At 51.8% G+C, this 23,517-nt stretch overlaps 2 protein-coding genes across 2 annotated transcripts in view; one reads left to right on the plus strand and one right to left on the minus strand.

Annotated features, from left to right (window-relative positions):
* LOC308556324 (olfactory receptor 1f45-like) overlaps positions 1–23,517 on the plus strand; it is a gene marked incomplete at both ends in the record, with an annotated part of 504,663 nt that overhangs the window by 136,082 nt on the left and 345,064 nt on the right.
* NOTCH3 (notch receptor 3) overlaps positions 2,028–23,517 on the minus strand; it is a 33,078-nt gene continuing 11,588 nt past the window's right edge. The window contains exons 13-33 of the mRNA XM_081136759.1: positions 23,081–23,273; positions 22,852–23,003; positions 22,529–22,642; positions 21,959–22,114; positions 20,805–21,030; positions 20,207–20,408; positions 19,859–20,012; positions 19,270–19,454; positions 18,324–18,456; positions 17,974–18,231; positions 17,774–17,892; positions 16,871–17,433; positions 15,007–15,339; positions 12,477–12,631; positions 12,154–12,385; positions 11,068–11,152; positions 10,132–10,294; positions 8,763–9,067; positions 8,350–8,497; positions 4,913–5,010; positions 2,028–4,094 (exon numbers count right to left, since the gene is read on the minus strand). Coding sequence (XP_080992885.1) covers positions 3,042–4,094; positions 4,913–5,010; positions 8,350–8,497; positions 8,763–9,067; positions 10,132–10,294; positions 11,068–11,152; positions 12,154–12,385; positions 12,477–12,631; positions 15,007–15,339; positions 16,871–17,433; positions 17,774–17,892; positions 17,974–18,231; positions 18,324–18,456; positions 19,270–19,454; positions 19,859–20,012; positions 20,207–20,408; positions 20,805–21,030; positions 21,959–22,114; positions 22,529–22,642; positions 22,852–23,003; positions 23,081–23,273 — 5,027 coding nt within the window. The 3' untranslated portion in view covers positions 2,028–3,041. The remainder of the gene's footprint in view (positions 4,095–4,912; positions 5,011–8,349; positions 8,498–8,762; positions 9,068–10,131; positions 10,295–11,067; positions 11,153–12,153; positions 12,386–12,476; positions 12,632–15,006; positions 15,340–16,870; positions 17,434–17,773; positions 17,893–17,973; positions 18,232–18,323; positions 18,457–19,269; positions 19,455–19,858; positions 20,013–20,206; positions 20,409–20,804; positions 21,031–21,958; positions 22,115–22,528; positions 22,643–22,851; positions 23,004–23,080; positions 23,274–23,517) is intronic.

Raw genomic sequence — 23,517 nt, forward strand, 5'->3', positions numbered from 1 at the left:
GCCCTCAGAGCAAAGTTTAAAATTCCCCATCTTCACATTTAAGACCCTTGTGATCTGGCCCCTGGTACCTTCTCCAGTTCCAAATCCAGCCATTGCTCCATATACATCTGTGTAGTAAATTAACAATAAGGAAACGAGGCATAGATTCAGCCATTCCAAATTGCTGACCCTTCCTCAGATTTCCATGCTGTATCACAGCATTTTGCCCCTCCCCATGCTATTTCCTTTCCCCTCCTCTTAGCCTCCTGGCAAACTCCTAACCCTCCTGAATATCACATCTCCAGCATAAAGAAGATATACACACATCTTCTTTATCCGTTCATCCATTGACTGACATTAGGTTGTTTCCATATTTTGGCCAATGTGAATAGTGCTGCAATGAACACAGTTCTAGCTGAGAAATTTAACCTCATGAATTAAATTTCATTACTGGACACGAATACAGTCTCATCATTGCAAACTCCTGCTCTATATCAGCAACCCCTGTCATATTTGGGGTTCTTCCAGAAAACCCTGAGACAAGGATTTAAGTAGAAAAAACTTTATTTTGGAGGAGACCCCAGAAAATACAAGCAGGTAAGTGGAGTAATGAGAAAAGGAACTAATAGAACATGTTATCAGGCAACTGACCCCTGTGGCAGCTGGGGGTTCATTCCCACTGGAAACCTCCAGGAAGTTGCATGGAATATTTATTAGTTGCTTCCACAGAATTCCTGCTTCTGCAAACCTGATTGCCTTCAATTTACCCCTCCCCAGTTCCAGAACACAGACTGATTGCTTTAAGAAATCAGTACATCCCATATCCCATTACCATAGTGATTGAGTAGAGCAGCAGTGATGAAAAGCAATCCCCCCAACCACCACTACCAGGTGACAATTGACAAAGCCTGTAGACATTTTTGGTTGTCACAATGGAGAAGGGGCATCTGGTGGGTGGGGGCCAGGGATGCCATTAAACATCCTACAATGCACAGGAGAGCTCCCTATAGTAAAGAATGATCTGTCCACAGATGTCAATAGTGGCAACACTGAAAAACCCTCAATAAGAGGATGGGCACATGACCCAGTTGGAGTCAATACAAAATCAACCCCAAGTCTAGAAGTTTCTCAGTTCCCTGGAAAGTGCAATATGGTCCATGACCTTTGCACCTATTTTGTTAACACAGAGGGAGGGCTAAGAGCTGTGCAGGTGGAAAGAGAAGCTGGGTTGGGTACCACGTGGAGCCTGAGGATGACACTGATGCCCAGAGAAAAATCTGTAGAGACGAAGAGAAATTCAGCCTCATTTGAGTCACTAGATCAAATCTCCCCTGAAGCTGGTCCTTTTTAGTTACATGAATTAATATTTTTGTTTGTTTGTTTAAGCCAGCTGAGTTGATTTTTGTGTCACATGCAACCAAGAGCACTCCAAGCGATAGGGGATTCAAGAACATGATCCCATCCTGTCTTCCTGGAGGACCCCTGTGTGACACAACCTTGTCTTGGAGCACAATTGGTTGCAAGACATAGAAACCCACCCCAGCTGGTATATGTATAGAATTTATTACATGGGTGCAGCATTGTCTCCAGACCCCAAGGAAGCATGAAGTAGAGGTGACTTTCATGCAAAACCAGCATCAGGTACTTAGAAGGCAATGAATAAATAAAAAAACTCCTTCCAACTCTAGAACCATTTGCGTACCCTTTTCTGATCCTCCCTGCATATTAGCTCCATTCTTCTGCTGTTTGCGGAAGTACCCATTGCTCCACACTGGCCACCCATATTTAATCTGCTGGTGACCTTAAGAGTTCCGCCAACTGATGGCTTTCTTAGCATTTCCATTAAAGGTTTTCAAGTGAATCTGATTGAATCATCCTAAGTCGGGTGACCCCTGAACCAATCAGTGGAGTCATCTGCCAAAAGAGGAAGCAGCAGAGTAGGCAGGCTAGCCAAGTGGGTTTAACCCAAGATGGGAGCTCAAGGTAGCCTTGGAGGGACAGAAGACCCACCACTCCCACTCCCCACCTTATGTAGACACAGACCAATGGAGTGTTAACTATTCCTTTATTAGGTGGTAAGGGGGGTGGGATCTGTACAATGCAAGGCCTGGGGATTTAGCTACACAGGGATTGTGGTCAGAAGCCATATTACAAAAATAGCCTAAAAATACTTCTATTCTGCCATGGGGCTAGGCCAGGGGAGGACCAGGAGAGGCGCTATTCCGGCAGCTCCTTCCCATCTTGCAGTCCCATATGTACAGGGAGACGAAGTGAAATGCACGTCTCCCCCTGGTCCTCATGCTCCCACCACCCACCCCCAAGTTCCCAAAGGGAGGTGGCCCAAGTGCTAGGGTGGGGGTGTAATCTGGGGTGAGCTCTCTGAGGCAGAAGGGCCCTTCCCCCAGCAAAGCTATAGAACAAGTTCCATCTGGAATGCAGTGAAGTGAGGGAGGTGGGGTGGGGAGTAAGCTCCCACATCTTGCCAACCCCGGACCCCAGGTACACACCAGGGTCATGTACTCGGTACACAGGATCCCAGTCATGCCTGTGTACTCGGTACACAGAATCCAGCTTGGCCAAATGGGCCCACAGACTCAGCCCCATGGGGGCACTGGGGGGTTTTCAGGGGGCAGGGAGCATCTCCATATATATTTTTTTGTAAAAAATAATAATAATAAGTTTGTTTAAATGAATTTGTTTCTATACAAAATGTAAAAAAAATAATAATAATCCACTCGTGTCAGAGTATGAGTGAGAGAGACCAGAGAAGGCAAGAAAGGAATGAAGGGAGAATTGGGGAGCAGGAGGAGGGGAGGACAGGAGAAGGTCCCAGACTCATCACAAGACCCATGGGTGGGGGTCAGCCTGAACCCCTTATAAATAAAGGAAGACTGAAGTCCTAGGCTGGTGACCTATCTCAGTCACACTGCAGGGGTACAGGACGCAGGAGGATTGACAAAGAGAGAAGAGAATGAAAAAGATTAAAGGAAAGAGGGGAGAGAGAAGAGAATCAGGATGGGGTGTCTCTTCAGCCCCCTCAAATCCAAGAACTGAGGAGCATCTCAAGCCAACACCTGCCTCTTGGGGGTGACTTCAGGCTGGGGCCCCAGCTGGGTCTGGGTCTGAACTAGGGGCCCAGGGACGGACAGGGAGAGGGGCTGGGCAGGCAGTGTCCCAGCGGCCGTGGCCGTGGCCCCAGTGGCAGTGGCCGGGCTGGGTGTGGAGTCGGACCAGTCTGAGAGTGAGGGAGGCGAGGGGCTGGCCCAGTGCTCAGGGGACTCAGGGGACGGGGTCAGGTAGGGATGCTCACTGGGGACCCGCAGAAAGCGAGCTTTGGGGGAGCTGCCGTGGGCCCCGGGCACTGGATACTCCTCACCATGTCCTGGGGCCGCCAGATATGGCGGGGGCCGCTCCTGGGAAGACATGGGGGTCCCGGGGTTCAGCAGCTGGGGTCCTGGTGCCAGCGGAAGCAGGAACGAGGGACCTGGCGGGGCAGGTGGGGGCAGCCGGGCCCAGTCAAGGGGAACAGCCACAGGGTTCAGCAAGCCCAGGCTGAGCACGCAGCCCCCGGGGGGCTGGCACCCTAGACCTGCCCTGCCCGCCCCACCAAGTTGTGCCAGAGACACAGCCGTGGTGGTGGCACCTGCATAGGGCCCCTCAAGGGGGAAGCCTCCGGGGGATACAGGGGGCCCACCAAAGGGCCGTGGGGAGTCCAGAGAGTCTACAGGCGACAATGTGACCGAGCTCTCAGCCAGGGGACCCGGGCAGGCCAGAGTCAACTTCTTGCCCCGGCCCCGGGTGCCCTGTGGTCCCAACCCTGATTTCCCTGGTGGCCTTCGGCTCTTCTTGCCCCCGGACTGTGCTGCCTTGAGGCCAGGGAGGAAGGCCCCAGGCGGGCAGAGCAGGGGCCCCAGGCCATGGGAGCCCGGGGGACTGCGAGGCCCACTGGGCTGGTCCAGCAAGCGCACAATGTCCTGGTGCAGCCTCTCCTGGGCCACATCACGTGGCAGCCTGTCCAGATGGTCAGTGATCTCCCGGTTGGCAAAGTGATCCAGCAGGAGCTTGGCAGCCTCATAGCTGCCCTCCCGGGCAGCCAGGAACAGTGGAGTCTCCTCCTAGGGGGAGCCCAGAACCGGTAAGATGTCAGGGTCACAAGGGCCAGGATGAACTCCTGGACAACACCAGGGCCCCCATCCTCTGGTGGAACCTAAGAGCTAAGAGTTCATACTCTCCAGCCTGGCACACCTGTGTTCAACTCCCAGCTCTGATGGGGGAACCTAGGCAAGTTCTTCTGTTTAAACCATATTCACGGAGCACCTACTAAGTGCCAGGCCCCAGAGCCAGGAACAGGGTGAGGAGAGTGAGGCACTCACCTTAGGCACAAAATTTAAAGGGGCATCAGAACTCTCAGTCATCAAAATAAATATTTTAATGCAATATTTTTAAAAAATAATTTAAATTAATGCAAAAAAATGTCCATAACGAATAAAATATGGAAAATTTAAATAAGGACAGAATTCACCCTCTACCACTCTGAGTCTCACTCTTATCTGTGAAATGAGTAGAGTAACACCACCTTGCAAGGCTCTTTAAACAAAGATCATAAAGTTACCTTTTACTGAGGTTCCACTTAGCACATTACCTCACTGAATCCTAGGAAGAGGCAATGAGAAAGGTACTGTTGCTTTTCCATTTCACAGATGAGAACACTGAGATTCAGAGGAATTAAGTAACTTTCCCAAGGTCACATGGCAACTGCCACACACTTCCTCCTCTGATCTGTTGCTGGAGCCTCTTGGGCCCAAGTCCCAACCCTAAAAGCTGGCTGCAGGCTGGGTGAATGCTCCCACTAGCCTACCCCACTCTCTGCTACCTGGTAAGGGGAGGTCTGTGCCAGGGCTGACCCCCAGGTGGACCAAGGGCTGGGGCTCACCTTGCTATCCTGCATGTCCTTATTGGCTCCATTTTTGAGCAGAGCCAAGGTGGCCTCCACGTTGTTGACAGCTGCAGCCCAGTGTAAGGCTGATTTCCCTGGGGGAGTCAGGAGAGGTCAGGGTCAGAATCAGGCTCATGTCCTGGCCCGCAAGGAGGAGAGGCAGGAAATGGCCAGAATATGGCCTGGCAGGAAAGAGCAAACCTGCCATGAGTATCTGAGCATCTGTGTTTGGGTCCATGTGTGTGTACAGATCCATAAAATGACTTTCTGTCCAAGGGAGACACTGTACATGTGTGTGCACACCTGTACATGTGACTCTCTATATACAGAGAGAACTATGCAGCCCTCACTTGTTTGTACCTAGAGGTGTGCTGTCCAATGCAGTTGCCACCATTCGCATGTGCCTCTTCAGATTTAAATTAACTAAAATTAAATAAAATAGGTATCAAGACCATTCAATGGGGAAAGAATAGCTTTCTCAACAAATGGAGCTGGAACAACTAGATCTCCATATGCAAAAGAATAAAGTTGGACTTCCTACCTCACGCTATATACAGAAAATAACTCAAAATGATATCAAAGACCTAAATATAAAAGCTGAAACTATAAAACATTTAGAAAAAAACATAGGAGAAAATCTTTTTGATCTTGAATTAGACAAAGATTCTTAGATATAACACCAAAAACAGAAGCAATAATACAACAACAAAAATAGATAAACTGCCCGGCCAGCATGACTCAGCAGTTGAGCATCAACCTATGATCCAGGAGATCAAGGTTCAATCCCCGTCAGGGCACTCGCCCTCGTTGCAGGCTTGAGTGCAGGAGGCAGCCAATCAATGACTCTCTCATCACTGATATTTCTATCTCTCTCCCTCCCTCACCCTCCCTTTATATATATATAAAGATCTATATATTTTTTAAAATAGATAAACTGGACATCATCAAAATTAAAACTTTTGTGCTTGGGAGGACAACATCAAGAAAGTAAGGCCCTCACCAGGTAGTTCAGTTGGTTAGTGTCATCCTAATATACCAAGGTTGCAGGTTCTATTCCCAGTCAGGGCATATATAAGAATCAACCAATGAATGCATAAATAAGTGGAATGACAAATCATTCTCTCTCTCTCTCCCTCCCTCCCTCTCTCAAAAAAATCAATAAATTTACAAAACTTTTTTAAAGGAAGTGAAAAGAAAACCTACAAATTGGGAGAAATATTTATAAATCATATATCCGATAAGAGACATACCTAGAATATATAAGGAACCTTCATGACTAAATAATAGAAAGACAAATAGCCCAATTAAAAATGGGCAAAACATCTGAATAGACATTTTGCAAAAGAAGACATACAAATGGCCAAAAAGCACATAAAAGATGCTCAACATCATTAGCCATTGGGAAAATGAAAATCAAAACCACAGTGAGATACCAATTCACACCCACTATAAACAAAAAGACAGATAATAAAAAGTGTTGGCAAGGATGTGGACATATTGGAACCCTCATACACTGTTGGTGGAAGTGAAAAATGGGGCAGCCACTGTAGAAAACAGTCTGGCAGATCCTCCAAAGGTTAAAGATAGTTACCATGTGACCCAGCAATTCTGCTCCTAGGTATCTACCTAAGAAAAATCAAAAGATATGTCCACACAAAAACCTGTACACGAATGTTCATAGCAGCATTACTCATAATAGCCAAAAAGAAGAAACAACCCAAATGTCCACCAATGGATGAATGAATAAAAAAATGTGGCATATTCATACAATAAAATATTATTTGGTAATAAAAAAGCAATACTGATACACTACAACATTCGTGAACCTTGAAAACATGCTAAATGAAAGAAGCCAGTCAAAAAGACCACCTATTGTCCAGCTCCATTCATGTGACTATCCAGAATAGGCATATCCATAGAGGCAGGAAGTACATTAGTGGTTGCCTAGAGCAGGGGAAATGGGGGTGAGGTGATGGCTAAGAGTTTCTTTCTTTTTTTTTAATCCTCATTTGAGGATATTTTTCCATTGCTTTTCAGAGAGAGAGAGAGAGAGACACGGGTTAGTTGCCTCCTGCACATGCCCCGGTCCGCGGATTGAGCCTGCAACCGAGGTATATGTGCTTGGCCAAAATCGAACCCAGCACCCTTCAGTCCGCAGGCCAGTGCTGTAACCACTGAGCCAAACTGGCTAGGGCAGGGGTTTTTTTTTTAAGTGATAGAAGTATTCTAAAATTTATTGTGAGGATATTTGCACAACTATGGGATTATACTAGATGCCCTTGGATTTTATACTTTGAGTGAATTATATCTAAGTAAAGTTTTTTAAAGCAGGCAAAGCAAAGGTTAAAACATTAAATGAAATAAAACATTTTGTTCTCCTCAACCCAGCAACATTACAAACGCTCAATAGACGCCACATGTTGCCAGTGATTACCATACTGGACAGCACAATCAGAATATTTCCATCATCACAGAAAGTTCTGTTGGACAGTGCTCCTCTAGAGCCATATTTTTCAACCAGGAGTGATACCCCCACCACCCACAGAGGCATTAAGCAATGTTGGGGGACATTTTTGGTTGTCACAACTGGGAGGTAGGGTGCTACTAGCATCTAACAGTTCAAGGCCAGGGGCGCTGCTTAACACCGTGCAATGCACAGGATGGCCACTACCACCAAAGATGATCCAATCCCAAATGTCACTGGTAGGTTGAGAACACCTCCAAAAGTTGAGAACACCTACTCCAAAGGATGTTTGTCAGCATCTGAGTGTATCTACTGTGTGAGATCCTCTGGACATGAGGGCAGGTTGTGAATCTCCAGAACTCTGCAATCAAGCCACCTCCAGGGAGGGAGAGGCCACCTCGTATAATTGAGTCTGTTTACCAATTTATTATACCAGCTTTCCAGCAGATGGCAGCAGTAAGTACTTCTAACAAAGCAGGTAGAAATAGAGTACCTTGGGGAAGGGTGCCTTTTTCTAAATCACTGATGTGTGCGATAAGCTAGTGGACGCATAAAAAAAAATGCATGAGAGCCCTAGCCAGTTTTGCTCAGTGGTTAGAGCGTCAGCCTGTGGACTGAAGGGTCCCAGGTTCGATTCCAGCCATGGGTATGTACCTCGACTGCAGGCTCAAGCCCCGGCCCCGGTCAGGGTGATTGCAGGAAGAAACCAATCAATGTGTCTCTCTGACATCGATGTTCCTCTCTCTCTCTCCCCCTGCCCCCCTCCCATTCTCTCTGAAAAGCAATGAAAAAAATATCCTCTGGTGAAGATTTAAAAAAAAAAATGCATGAGAGTGTAAGTGCATGTTGCAGCCCTGTTATGTGTAAAGGACCTTCAGTGATTGAGTAGCAATGTGAGTGAGAGTTCACACCAACAAGACAGTCAGGGTCCATGTGACACCCTCTCAGCCCCCACCACCCACCAGCCTACCAAGTTCATCCACAGCATTGACATCAGCATGGCTGGCAATGAGCTCTTCCACCATGCCCTCCACCGCCAGGCGGGCCGCCAGGATCAATGCTGTCGATCCATCTGCCATGCGGGCATCCAGGTCTGTAGAGCGGTTCCGAATGAGAATCTAGGGGAGAAAGGGTACAGCAGAGGGAGTCATGGCAGGAACAGGGGAACCAGGCGTACCTCTAAGCCCTCTGAGGTCCCCAATCTTCACATCCCCTGGAATCAGTGAGATTCAGGAAGCAGCTACTTGCCAGAAACTGTACTCCCATATATCCCCATTTTACAAATGAAAAAAATGAGCTCTGAAAGACAGAACTGGGGCTCAAACTCAGATCAGTGTGATGCCTGTCCCAGCTCTCATGGCCAAAGAGGCAGGCCCATCTCACCTGGAAGACGCCCTGGGCATCGGCAGTGACAGCCGTGTGCAGCGGGGTACGGCCCGAGTGGTCTTGGGCATTGGTGTCTGCTCCGGCATCCAGCAGCCGCTTGGCCGCATCAGCGCGGGCATAGCGGGCGGCCAGGTGCAGGGCCGTCTCACCCGTGCGGTCAGTCCGCGCCCCGAGCTGGGCCCCCTGGCAAATCAGATCGGAGATGATGCTGGCTGATGTGTCTTCTGCCTCGTCCTCCTCAGCTGGCACTGGCTCCAGGGCTCCCCCGCAGAAGGAGGCCAGCATGAGCGGGGTGAAGCCATCTGCAGGGAACGGGAATGTGTCACAGGAAGGTGGATATGGGGCCTTTCCAGGGAATCCTATTGAGGGCACTGTACTGGGAAGCAGTGGGACACATGGCAGCACATCTGCATGCACATGCACACACGTGTCTGTGTCAGGTGCCCCAGAAGCCATCCCAGGGTGAGGATTCATGAGCATCTTGTTTGCCCCAGAGGGGCTCCTAGGCAGAAAGGGGAAAAGGACAAGGAGGGAAGAAGACAAACAAACATGCACCTCAGACAAATTCCCAGGAGGTTATTTCAGCCTGTTCCCAAAGGGGGAGTCTGGAGGCTGAGTTGTACCTGTAGTTATAATCCAGCTAGAGGCAAAGGAGCTGTGCTTTTCAAATACCCACACTCACAGGTTATGAGTGCCCCCAGGGACATAAAATCCCTGAGGGACTTCAAAAGATGCAAGCCTTTTGAAGCAAAACAGCGCTAGGGGAAGAATACCCTAAAATATGGCAAAGATGGATCCAACAGGATCCAGATAACATGGTAAGCAGCACTCTGTGTGAGCATTTGGCCTGGTTTCCTTAGCGAGACACTTGTACCCCCTTCTCCATCCTCAAGCTCTGGTTAGAGTCAAACTCCTCCCTTAGGGACAGGCATATGGCCCAGGCTTAGTCACTCTGTGTATTCCAGGCCCCAGGCCACACTGATTAGTTCAGGGATGGGCATGTGACCCTAACCTGTCCAATCAGAACTCATTCTGGGACTTTTTCTAGTGCAAATGGGAAAAGGTTTTATAAGGCTGGTCCTGCCTATGGCCATGGTATCCCTAGTAAAAGCTTGCCTGGGCTGGAGCCAAGGGATGGTAAGTCCTGGATTCAAATGTACATGATGCTTCCAGTTACAAGAGTCAGTAAGTCCCTTATTTTACTTAAGCTAGTATGAGTTGGGCTATTATCACTTACAATCAAGAGCCCTGATTGACACATAGTGCCACAGACAAACACCCAGACACACCTAGTTCTCCCAAGAACACAGACTAAGACAAAAACTCTCACAAGTAGGAGAGGGGGAGAGAGGGTGCCATCACTGACCTGGGCCACGCACATTGACATCCATGCCATCAGCATCCACGTCGCCCTGCGGAGGTGTCAAGGCCATAGCTGGTGCCACGCGGATGTCAGCAGCAACTAGGTGGTGTTGAGTCCACTGGCGGCAATCCACAGCATCCTCAGCCCCCACACCAGGCTCCTCTACCTGGAGGCACAAGGGCTCAGGTTTTCACAAGGAGTTGGGAGAGACAGAGGGACGGTCTGGGTTTCTCTCACGGAGATGCACACACAGCCCCCCCATTTTCTACATAAGGAAACAGGAAATTGACATACTGGAGCTCAGTGAATGAATTAGAGAAAAAAACTGGAATTTCAATCCAAATTGTAGGGGGGAAGGGCTTGGAACCCAAGGTAGGTAATCAAGGAAGAGACATAGAGCATAGCAACTGTCAGCACACACCTGTCTATACATTGGACACGAACACACCGAAAACAAGATTACGAGGACAATTCTACTGACAACATCAAGAATAAAATACTTAGAATTAAATTTCACAGAAAAAATGCAAAACTTAAATTCTGGAAACTAAAAATCATTGATAAAAGAAATGAGGGGCTAGGGGGTCCTTCAAGGATCAGTATTAATCTGGGAACAGGAATATGATCATGAGGTATAGGAACCAAACAGTCACACACAAATGTATCTATGTACCTTCATGAACATAGCAACTGGGCCCCTAGCAGGAGCTTGATAAATTTCACTCATGGTCCAAAAGGCATGAGTGATGTGATGGAAGCAAGACAGAATATTCTTAACCAGTCTGCCAGGGCACTTAAGAGCCTTTGGGCACCAAACACAGAGCCCGATCAAGCTAGACCTGAGCTTAAGGATCCAGGTGACTTCCTCTAAGCCCTCCTACTAACCTTTGGGGACCCACCCAAGACCCTGAAAGCAAGGGTCAAAAGAGGGAGCACAACCTTCAGTCGCTTGGCCTCTGGGCACTCTGTGTCCATCCAGTCTGTTGCCACCTCCCCCATCAGACTCTCGCCCTTGGCCATGTTCCTGTGGAGACAATGGGTAGAGGAGTGGGTAGAGGGGACAATAGAGACATGTGACCTGGAAGAATCTGGGGTGGGGTCATAGCAGAGGTCCTAGAGGTGAGGTCTGGGTCTGGAGTTGGGGTAGATCAGTAGGAACAGGGGGCAGGGTCTAGACACAGGGTCCAATGAGAGGTTGCAGGATAGGGTCAAGGTCACAGGGGATACAGTCAGGGGTTATAATGAGTGACAGACAGGGCCTTAACATAGAACTGTGGAAGAAGACAGGAGTGGGGTCAGGGGTAAGAGCAGTGAGCTGTGGAATAGGTGAGGGTCATAGGCATACAACAGGAGTTAGAGAGGATGATGTCATCACAGCATCGAGTTGACTTCATAACAGGTAAGAGATGTAGCCAAGATGAGGAGGTTGTGGAGAGGGGTCAGGGGGTCATGGGGTCAAAGATGAGGGGTAAATTCAGGGGTTAAGCCAGGGTGGGGTTGGGGTCTTGAGAGACAGATCAAGGAGTTGGAGAAGGTGAAACCTAGGGTCAAGGCCAGGATTGAAGGTCATAGGGAATGGACAATGAGTTGGGATGAAAAGGGGATCAGAGAGGAGGTCAAAGGTCAGGGTGGGTTAGAGCCAGAGGTGACATTGGGGGTCACAGAAGAGAGGCTCAAGGGTCAGGGAAGTGTTGGGATACCGACAGAGGTCATGGAGTCAGCAGTCATGTGGGAATGAATTCTGAGTATCAGGGTGAAATCTGAGAGGCCAGGGTCGGGGTGGGGTCCAGGCAGGGTCAGGATAGAATTTGAGTTAGAGAAACTGGGACATAGGAAATGGAATCAGGGATCATGAATCAGGGGTGATCCCCAAGGGATCACAGAGTCAATGGTCATGGGGAGAAACACTGGGGTCCAGGCTGGAGTCTGAAGTTAGGGTCCAATTGGGGTCAGAGTCAGGTTAAGGTGAACTCAAGGGTTCACAGGCCCCTAAAGTCAGGGACAGGGAGAGGGCAGGGTCCTCACTTCATGCCCAGCGCATCTTGGCCCACAGGCTCCCGCCGGCCCTTGTGGCCAGTGGCCACGTCCTTGTGCAGCGCGAAGCCCTCAGGGAACCAGAGGGTGCTGTGCTCACGCTTGCGCCGGGCCACCATGACCACCAGGACAAGGATGACCAGCAGGAAGACCGCACTGGCAGCCAGCAGCGGCAAAAGCGGCACACTAGGCTCCAGCGGCTCTAGTGGCTCCAGCGGCTCTCCTGCAGGCAGGACATGAAGGACTTCAACCACGGCCTGGACCCCACCGTGGGAGCCCCGATTCCACCCTGGTCGCCCACCATCCGGGCTCACCCCGCACAGCCCACAGTGGGTATGGGAAGTCCAGGCTCTCCACCGCTGACAGTGCTCCCAGGTAGTCAGCCGCACTCTGGGCATCGGGGAAGCAGTGGTCATTCTCAGGCAACTGCAGGCACAGCCGGTTGTCAATCTCCAGCATCACCACTGAGCTGTGGGGACACAAGGAAGGGACAGGCTGGCTCAATTGGACACCTAATGCCAGCCTCTCACCAAGCCCCATCCCCCCCCCAATGCCAGGCTCCGAAGAGCTGTGTCCACTCACCATGTACCCATGGCCCACCTGCCCCCATCTAGCATCCAATCCCACCACACTCCCCAAACCAGTCTTGCTGTGGCCACCAGTGTCCCTCAGGCCATGGCTCCAATGGGAACTGTTTTCATGTCAACATCTCTCCATGGCTGCTGTTGGCAACATGCCCAAATCTCCCTTATCAGATTGCTGTATCCGTCTCCGACTGCTATGAGCACTGGCTTCTAACAGCAGAAACCTCCTCTTCTCTGGAGAACTGGCCCCGGCAAGGTGGGAACCCTCTTTCTTGAGAGGTGATACCCCTTAGGGATGCCGTCAGCCAATGACCGACTAATGAGGGATATACAAAAGCTAGCCCTCTGTCTCAAGGTGGACTGACACTGAGGTGCTACTCATGCTCCAGAGCACTCCAAGGAACCAGGCTGAAGCTAGATACTGGCTGAGACTACCTCCTGCCTCAGTTTTTCCCCTGCTCCACCCTGCTTCCCTCATCCCTCTCTCCTGAGAGCACCCCTTCCATAGGGCACATACATCTGAATCCCCATCTCAGGCTCTGCTTCCAGGAACTCGAACCCTCCAAATCTCTCTTTCCTTGGGATCCCGAATACCCCATACCCTGATCTCTTCCTATTTCTCTAGCTGCCCCTTTTCCTCTTGTAACCACAGAACCAGATCAAACTGGTCCTACCCTGTTTCTAACAAGATCCTGGAACCAAAGTTTAAACCTTGGATAGCCCTGGCCAGTGTGGCTCAGTGGTTAGAGCATTGGTCTGTGCACCAAAGGGTGACAGGTTTGATTCCTGGTCAAGGGGTGCAGGTTCCATTCCTGGCCCCAGTCAAGGCTCATTCAGGAGGCAACCAATCAACACGTGTCCCTCTCATCGATGTTTCTCTGTCTTTCTCTCTTCCCACCCTTTTCTCTCCCCCTCCCTCCCTCCTTTTCTCTCTCTAAAATAAATGGAAAAAATATCCTCAGGTGAGGATTAACAACAACAACAACAAAAAACCTTGGATACACCACTCGCGAGTAACACTTATGAATCCTCAACTGTTCTCCCCACAGAACCAAAGGACCAGAACATAACCAGAACCTAAATGCTGGAACACTTTAAGAAGTGAAGGGTCTGCCCTTCATACACTCTCAAACATTTTTTACATCTTAGGAAAGGGTTTCTGATTGCAGGTCCAAATATGTCATCAGTGCCCAAATGCAAAAAAAAAAAAAAAAAGTGAAGGGTCTGTTGTCTATGAAGATCTGGTGCTGAAACCCCTTAAATCTTGCCCAAACCCTGGATCAGGGAGACAGATTTGAGCCTTGCCTCTTGTCTCCTTGCCAGCCAAATTCGTAAATAAAAGTTCTTTTCTCATAAGCCGACACCATAGTATTGGTTCTACGCACGTCAGGCAGCGAGCCTTTGCTTGGTAATGCTTTTCTGAGCTAATTTCCCTCAACTAATCCTTAGGTCTTAGTGTCCCCAGATCATTCTTCTGTCCTTACCTCTCTCCCCATTTCTTTGAGTCCCTCTCATGACTTCAATGATTGTCAACACCCCTTTTGTCTTTCTTATCTCTGTCTTCAGCCGGCTGCCTTCTGGGGGTCTCCAGACTCCTCAGATTCTACAAGCCCCAAAGCAACCCTATTTTTCACCCTGTGTCCTCAGTTTGATGAGACCCTCCAGACACTGGGTCACCCCAACCAGGGACTAGCATATCAGCCACCCTCTTCCATCTCCCCTAGTCCAACTGCATCCAGTCAGAGCGCCAGCCCCCATCTCTAAAACCCGCCCTTCCTTTATGTTAGGGCCCCACCCTGCTCCCAGGCCACACTTCCCTCTGACACTGTCTGGCCTGGCAGACAAGATCATCAACAGGAGAGTTCTATGTTTTTCATTTCTAAAAAAAATGACACATGTTCTTAACTACTCTGTTGTACTCCTGCCTCTCCAGAAGGAGGTAGGTCTATAACCAGGAGCAATTCTGCTCCCCAAGTGACCCTTGCCCATATCTTGGGGGTGGGCTGCTACTTGTATCTAGTGGGTAGAAGCCAGGGATGCTGCTTAACATCCTATAGCGCACAGGACTGCCCTACAGCAAAGAATGATCCTGCCCCAAATATCAATGCTGTCAAGGTGGAGACGTGCTGGACTTATTGCCAAGAAGGCTCCCCAAGATGTTAAGGGCAGTGAATCACACCAGATCTCATCCACCGTGCCCCCTGCCATTCCCCACTCAGCCTACGCAGCCCCCACAGCTCTCCGGGGTGGAGCCACTCACCCAATCACCTCAGGGGCCAGCTCCCGCAAGTTCAGGACTTCAGAGCCAGGGTCCTGTCGGTGGTAAGGGAAGACCATGGCCTGGCCGCGCTCGTCCAGGCGGAAGCGCAGTGAAGTGCGCAGGATGGCGCTGAGCCGCTGCAGGAAGTCGGCGCTGGAGTGCAGTAGCTCCTCGGGGGGCAGCAGCACGGTGAGCACCAGCATGCCCCGGGCCAGCAGGGCCGGCACCTCCCTTGCGCAGTCTAGCCCGTCCCAGCCGCACTCCTCCGTGTTGCAGCCCTGGTCGCACCGGCCATCTGCAAAGTGGTCTGCGCAGTACTTCTCATAGACCGGACTGGGGGCAGAGAGGGGGCACGGTCAGGGAGCCTCCAACCCCGTGTACACAGAGCACCTCAACTCCGAAGGCAGAAGGGGATCAGAGGACTAGACAGCAGGCACAGAGGACTAGAACGTGCCTGAATATGCCAGGCTTTCTGAAAATTCAGCTATTCGCTCAGCAACTATTAAGAAATCACTATTGAGGGTCAATGGGGAAAAGGGGGGACATCTGTAATACTTTCAACAATAAAAGTAAATTAAATTTAAAAAATCACTATTGATAACACCTGATAGGTGCTGAGCACTGCTGTAGGCACCCAGGATATGCCCAGGCACAAATCCTTGAACAAGTAAAACTGGTATTCCAGTGGTTGGGGAGAGATGTTAAAGGAGACAAATGAGAGAATATAACAGCATTTCATTTACACAGCAGTAAAAGCTAAATGTAAACACACACACACACACACACAGAATGCTTTGTAAAATTAAATGCTAAGGAAAAAAGTAAAGCAGGGAAAGTGCTGGGAGTGGCCAGAGAGGAGATCACTAAGAAGGTGCCGCTGTTTGAGCAAAGACTTGAAGGAGGTGGGGGAGGAGCTATGTGGCTTCCTGAGGGAAGAGTATTCCATGGAGAGGGAACAGCCAGTATGAAGGCCCTGAGGTGGGACCAAGCTGGGGGTATTGGAGAATTGGCAGAGAGGCCAGGGTGGGTGGAGAAGAGTGAGTGAGGGGAAAGTGAGGGGGATACGGTTAGGGAGATAAAGGCGAGAGGAAGGTTCCAGGCAGATAGAGGGACACAGTGGAACAGAAGGGGCAGAGCACAGAATGGACAGATGGAATGCATGGGACAGACAGATGGGGGCATGAATAGAAACAGAGACGGGCAGGATAGACAGGAAAGGTCAGGGACAGCTGTATGGCCATATAGAGGGGCAAAAGGGGTACATGGAGGGACAGAAGGACAGATGAGGGGACATAAATGAACGAGGGGACACAAAGATGGCCAAATGAACAGATATATGGGGCACATGGACAGACAGACTGGCAGACTGGCATACAAACATGCACAGATGAGATCCAAGGATGGGCAACATACAGGTTGGCATTCAGAGGCAAGAAAGGAATTCATGAATGGACAGCAAGATGGACAAACAGGGCACAGGGAAAGAAAGATGGAATGCAGAGGCAGATAGAAAAAGAGAGAGAAGGGGTACATGGATGGACAGATAGATGGGAACACTGGGACAGGCAGGGCACAAGGATGGACAGAGAGGGCACAGGGACATGGATGGAACGAGAGAAGTGGCACTCAGCTGGGCAGGACAGGGTACACGAACAACCAGACAGGGCAAATGAATGAACAGCCCAACAAACAGTCTAAGAATGGACTGACACAGGTAAACCAAGGCAAATGAACGGGCAGATAGAGAGGCAGGACCCATGGGTGGTGAGATGTGGCACATGGACGGACAAGACACAGACTGGGGTGAATGGATGGATGGGTAGATGGACAGAGATGGGGTCCATGAACAGACAGAGGGGCTCACTTGCAGGTGCGCTCGCGGCCTCCAGCCTGGCAGTCAAAGTTGTCGTAGAGGCAGGCAGGGGAGCTGCAGGCAGGGTCACAGCGGCTGTTGTTGAAGAGGCGCCAGCACTGCAGCGCTGCGCACTGCCGCCAGGGGTCGCCCACGCTCAGGGAGCAGTCGCCACCATCCCAGCCACAGCCAGGGCTGTTGCACTCGCGGTCGCAGTGCTTGTCCCCGCTCTTGGCCTCGCAGGCGGCACTCGGGCATTGCGGCTCCTCGGGGGCCTCCGGCGCCGCGGGCACCTCGCAGCGGGGCCCGGCCCAGCCCGGAGCGCACGCGCAGCGGAAGAAGGGAGCGGACCGTTCCGGGATGCAAGAGCTCCCGTGGAGGCAGGGGGAGACCACGCAGCTGGCGTTGGTGGCCCCCGGAGGCAGCTCCTGGAAGCTGCGGCAGGTAGGCCCTGACAGCCCCAGGGGGCAGGCGCAGCGCGGCCCACGGACTGTCTGCTGGCACAAGACACCCACTGGGCACTGCAGCTCCCGGCAGGAGCGCGCCATCCGCTCACAACGCGGGCCCCAGAACGGCTGGGGGGGGGGGGGGGCGGAGGAGCACAGGGCAGGGGCGGAGGGAGAGAGAGGGGAAGATGGGGGTCAAGAAAGTTTGAGCTTCCAAGCTCCCCAGGTCCTACCAAACCTCTCCCCCTTCCACTGGAAGCCCCACACTGCACATAAGCGTTGACTTTCCCAAGAAGCCACTCCTCCAAGCCCCAGTCTCATACCCCTTTCCACGACTTCCAGGCAATGTCAACATTTCCCAGAACCCCCCTTCCCTTGTACCTCTTCTCCCCTAAAGCCACGCCCTGCCAGACCACAGTCCCACTTCTCTCCCAGAGACCCTGATAATGACCAGCCAACTCCCACTTACCGAGACACAATGGCAGGTGAAGGTCAGTGCACCCCCAGGGCCTGGGCCAGGACGGCACTGGCCTCCATGCTGGCATGGCTGGGACTCGCAGGGAGACAGGACAGACTGGCAGCGGGAACCTGGGCAAGCAGGAGCCATGGATCAACCACAGTGGGGGAACACAGGCAGGATCCCAGGTCAGCCCTCTTGCCTACCCTTACCTGTGAAGCCGGCTAGGCAAAGGCAGCGGAAGCCCCCACCTGGGTCCTGCAGGCAGTCCCGGGTATGTGCCGCATGGCAGGTGCCCGGGCGACACTCATTGATATCTGCCTCACAGCGCAGGCCAGTGTATCCTGGGGGGCAGGTACAGCGGAAGCCGCCCACCAGGTCTACACAGGTACCATTGTGCAAGCACCGGGGGCCTGGGTCCAGGGGTGGGCCTGGGCCACAGTCATCATCATTAATCTCACAGAGCACACCTGAGGGAAAGGAAGAAGAGTCAGGAGCTGTAGTCAGGAGCTGACAGAGACCCAGCCTCCCAGCCTGTCCCCCAACCCTGGCCCTGGCATACCCAGTGTCCCAGGAGGACAGGAGCAGAGATATCGGGCCACAAGGTCAATGCAGAAGCCCCCATGCTGGCAGGGCTCAGAGGCACACTCATCCACGTCATCCTCACAGTTGTCACCAGCGTAGCCAGCTGGACACTGTGGTGGGGGCGAGATAGGGAGTCACTCAGCCCTGAGGGACACAGATGCTCCCCGTGAAGACACAGAAAATCCCAGCACAAAAGGACACACACACAGTTGTTCAATACACAGAGATACTCCCAGTGTGCAGAAAACACACACCTAGACACAGGACACCCAGGCACAGAGGACCACAGACACACCCAATGCAGATGGATACACACGTACAAACACACAGGTACACCCAAGACACACAACCAGAAATGCACAGACACCTGTATGTACCTTGACGCCCAGAGAGACACCATGCACAGAGACACATAGATATGTCCAGGAGCCAACCAAAGACAGACGCACACCCAGACAGACAGAAACACCCCCAGATCTCCCAGAGTGACACCCACAAATATATACTCAATCACAAAAGTAAAAACCCAGACATGACACCCTGTCTGGTGTGGCTCAGTGGCTGGAGTGTCAGCCCACACACTGAGAGGTCACGGGTTCGATTCCCGGTCAGGGCATATACCTGGGTTGCAGGTTCAATCCCTGGCCCCAGACAGGGCTCATGTGGGAGGCAACCAATTGATGTGTCTTTTTCACATTGATGTTTCTCTCTATCTATCTATCTTCCCCCCTTTTTCTCTCTCTTCCTTCCATTCTCCCTAAATATCAATGGAAAAAATATCCTCAGGTGAGGATTAACAACAACAAAAACAAACATGTCTAGAGAGACACACCCACCCATACCAGGCTACAGACACAGAAATGTGTGCCTAGACACACCCAGATGTGACTGGTTCCCCTCTTCCCTCCCCTGGTGCCCCTTACCTCGCACACATAACCTCCCATGTAGCCTCGGCAAGTGCCCCCATGCTGGCAGGGCTGGGCCAAGCAGGGGTCCACCTCCTGCTCACAGTGGCTGCCTGTGCGGCCCTCTAGGCACACGCAGTAGTGAGAGCTCTCCTTGTCCACACACTGCCCACCAGCCTGACACAGCTGCTCTAGCCGCACCCCTGCAGAGAGAGGGGCGTCAGGCACCCACTCCCCCTCCCTGCCCGCAACACACACAGCACACCTAACATCCCTGCTGTCACCAGTCACCAGGGTCCCACCACACTCCATCAGGTTGTCACACATCCCTCTAAACTGCATAATTCTAATCACTGACACACACCTTTGCTGCTCCCACCAGCTCAGTCACATACACCACTGCAGACATCATTCCAATTGTCTTATGGGGACAGACACAGACACCATCCAGTCATGTCACACAGTCACGCATCCACACACACTCAGCTACACATCCCATCACGCCCATATGCTCTGTCACACCCTCATTGGGCTCACACTGGCAGGAGTTATATGCACACACGCCCTCCCACGCTGCATACACCGGCCACACGCTCCCGCTGCTCACCGATCTGGGCTGCAGCTGCTCTGCAGGGCAGGCTTTGGATGTCACAGAGGCTGCCACTCCACCCGGGAGGACAAAGGCAGTTGAAAGAGGCCCCTGTCTGGGCACAGCGACCCCCGTTCTGACAGGGCTGAAGGCTACACCAGTCTATCAGTGTCTGGAGGGGAAGCCCACAGTGTCAGCATTTGGGGACCCCCAGAAATCACTCGCCAGATTCTCCCCCAGGGTCCCTGCCAGGCCCCTCACCACAACCTCCCTAATAATCCTTCCCCAGGAACTAGCAGGCCCCTCTCCCAAAACACCCCTCCAGGTTCCTCCCCTGGAAAACCCACCCCCAGTGACCCCACCCACCTGACACTGACTGCCAGTGAAGCCCTCTGGACAGGCGCAGATGAAGCCGGGGTAGGTGGCAGTGCAGACACCCCCATGCAGACAGGGCCGGGAGAGGCAGGGGTCGGCCTCGTACTGGCAGTGCGCACCAGTGTAGCCAGGACGACACAGGCAGCTGAACGAGTTCACACCGTCCAAGCAGGTCCCACCATTGAAGCAGGAGCTGGAGGGAAAGCAAAGGTGGGTCAGAGCCGGCCCCCTTGGAAGCCACCCTCCATCCCGGGCCCTGCCTAACTCTGAGTGGGCCTACTCTGACCCCTACCCCCCACCACCCGCCAGGAGAGACTACAGCCCTGTCCTGTCCCTTAGCCTCAGTTTACCACATATTTCAGCACCAAGGTGCGAACCACATGGAGGTCCTACTCTGGTCTAGTCTCACCCCCTTAGAGACCAGCGTCTCTAAGACGACCCTGTCCCTTCCCACAGTGCCCCATCAGGTAGCAGAGTCCTGAGTTGGGTGCCAAGCTGAGGACCCACCCTTCTTATCCCCATTCCTTCCCAGGTCCTGTGCCCCACCCGATGCCAGGGTCCCTGAGCTCCCAGTAGAGGGTCCATCCACCTGGGGCTGCAGTCCGGTAGGTTCTGCTCACAGTGGAAGCCTCCATAGCCTGGGGGGCAGGTGCAGGTGAAGGAAGCCACATGGTCGGTGCAGGTGCCCGGGCCGCAGGGGCTGCTCAGACACTCGTCCACATCACGGGCACAGCGGGGGCCAGCAAAGCCCGGGAGGCAGGAGCAGGAAAAGGAGCCCACACGGTCCTGACAGGAGCCACCATTCAGGCAGGGGTCTGTGGTTAGAAGGGAAAGAGGTCTGATCGCTCACCTAGCCCCCTTTCAACCTTTACTGACCTGGCCATGCCTTGTATAGCAGGAACTTGGAAGTAAACCAGTCTCAGTTGGAAAGGATACATTTGGTCAGAGGGATCAAATTGTCCCCTCTGTTGCCTCATCCTCTCCCTTATCTGGAAACCTCACCTATGTGGAAGGAGAAGATGTTGGCAGAACCAAAATGTCACTTTTAGCTATGAAGCACATACTGTTAGTTGTGTCTGCTTAACTCCTTGACTCAGCACAAGAGGGCATCTCCAGACCTGTACTGGCCAGTATAGTGGCCACTGGCCACATGTGGCTATTGAGTCCTTGACATGTGGCTGGCCCAAACTGAGATGTGCTATAAGTATAAAATAAACACCGAATTTCGGATTCTGAAGACTTAATATACATATATATTTTTTAAAGTGTAAATATCTCAATAATTTTATATTCATAACATGTTGAAAGGATGATTTTTATAATTAGATTAAATAAAATATATTATTAAATAAAATATCACCCTTTTTTTAACTTTTAAATGTAAGTACTCGAAAAATTTTAATTGCATATGTAGCTTGTGTTGTCTGTTGAACAGCACTCCTAGAGAACTCACTAGGGGCCTATTACCTCATACTTTACACACAATCCTAACTTGCTTGCTCCCGGACACAGTGTACAGGCTTCAGAGTCAGACAGACCTGTGCTCCAATCCCAGCTTATCCCTTACCTGCTACGTGACCTTGGGCAAGTCACTTAACTTCTTTGGGTCTCAGTTCCATGAGTAAAATGGAAAAAGTAAGAGAACTATGAAGATGAAGTTAAAGCACAATGCTCGGCACACAGTATAGGCTTAATGAACATGTTTCCTAGGGCAGCACCCACCCAAAAGCTCCCTGAACTCACTGGGGTCACAGTCATCGATGTCCTCGTCACAGGAAGAGCCACTATACCCCCCATGGCAGGTACAACTAAAACTCCCAGCCAGGTTGGTGCAGGTACCATGGGGGCCACAGGGTGAGGGGCCAGCACACTCGTCTACATCCTGCTGACATCGAGTGCCTGGGGTGGAAAATAAGGTGACATATAGGGTTAGAGGGTACCTGTCCCACATGAAGAGCCTAAAGGCTGAGAAAGGTGAATGCAAGAACAAGCTATGCTCTCATTGGCCTCTGGGTATTTTGCACACACTGTTCTAGAAGTGCCTTCTTGCTTCAGTGGGTGGTGAATGTATTCTCTGAGTTTTGCTCCTCCAAGAAGCTGTCCCCAAACCCCAGCCTGAAACTGAGCTTCCCCAGCCACCCATCCCTTCCTCTTCTCTAGAAGTGACCACAGGGGCTGTGAGTGTCTATATCCAGCTCTGTCCCTTCCCAGAAGGAAGGTCCCTGAAAAGACAGGGTCAAGGGTGAGTCTCCCCTGGGTCCCCAGCGAGGAGGGGTGAAGGAGAGGAGGAGGAGGAGGGAGCAGCTCGTGTACCTTGCCAGCCAGGGGGGCAGGAGCAGATAGCCAGATGGCCAGGAGCAGACTCGCAGTGACCCCCGTGTTCACAGGGGTTCGGGGCACAGGGGGACAGCAGCTCACATTGATGGCCTGTGATGAGCAGGCAGAGTGAAGTCGTCTTGAGAAATTCCTTGTTCCCATCTACCCCGAGGGTCCCCACCTTGATACCCACCTCCCAAGCTGCAAGGGGAAAGAGGGAAAACAAAGGCAAACAGACAGGAGGGAGAGAGTGGGGCAGAGGGAAGTAAGAAAGAAGAGGGAGACCGGAGAGCCTGGGGAGGAAATGTAGGGACACATACCCTGAATACCAGGGGGACAGGTGCAGTGGAAGTCCATGCCATTGCTGGTACAGGTGCCACCAGCCCCACAGGGCTGAGACTCACAGGCATCTCGAGTGAGACTCTGGCTGCACTGGGGGCCACTCCAGCCAGGATCACATGCACAGCGGAACCTGAATGGGGAGGCAATCAGGGCCATCAAGTGGGCAGAGACAAGGGGGTGGGGTCATGAGGTGGGAAAAGGCCTCACCCTCCAGGCGCATCATGGCAGACACCGTGATTGCAGGGTTCTTGGGCACAGGGATGGCTTGGGGGGAGGCACAGTGGAGGCAGGGAGCCAGGTGGGCAGAGGCAGTGGAAGCCGTCTTCCCCATCCACGCAGGAGCCTCCCTCGCCGCATGGGCTGGACGCACACTCGTTGATCTCCATGTTGCAAAGGGGCCCTGGGGAGTACGCAAGCAACCTCATCCCAGGACAAAGGCAACCAAGCCAACAGGGAGGGACAACCTGGCCCCACTGAGCACAGGCATGCCCCTGAGCAAGGACACTCTCATTCTCATAACACATTAGCTCTTGTGCAAATGAGAGCAGCCACCTCCTCAACCCAGAGCTGCCTTGCCCCAGATCATCCTCACCCCCAAACTTACATGAAGCCATTTTCATTTTCACCAAGAATTACCTTGGCCC

The sequence above is a fragment of the Miniopterus schreibersii genome, assembly GCF_964146895.1.
Source record: "Miniopterus schreibersii genome assembly, chromosome: 4".
Classification (NCBI taxonomy): domain Eukaryota; kingdom Metazoa; phylum Chordata; class Mammalia; order Chiroptera; family Miniopteridae; genus Miniopterus; species Miniopterus schreibersii.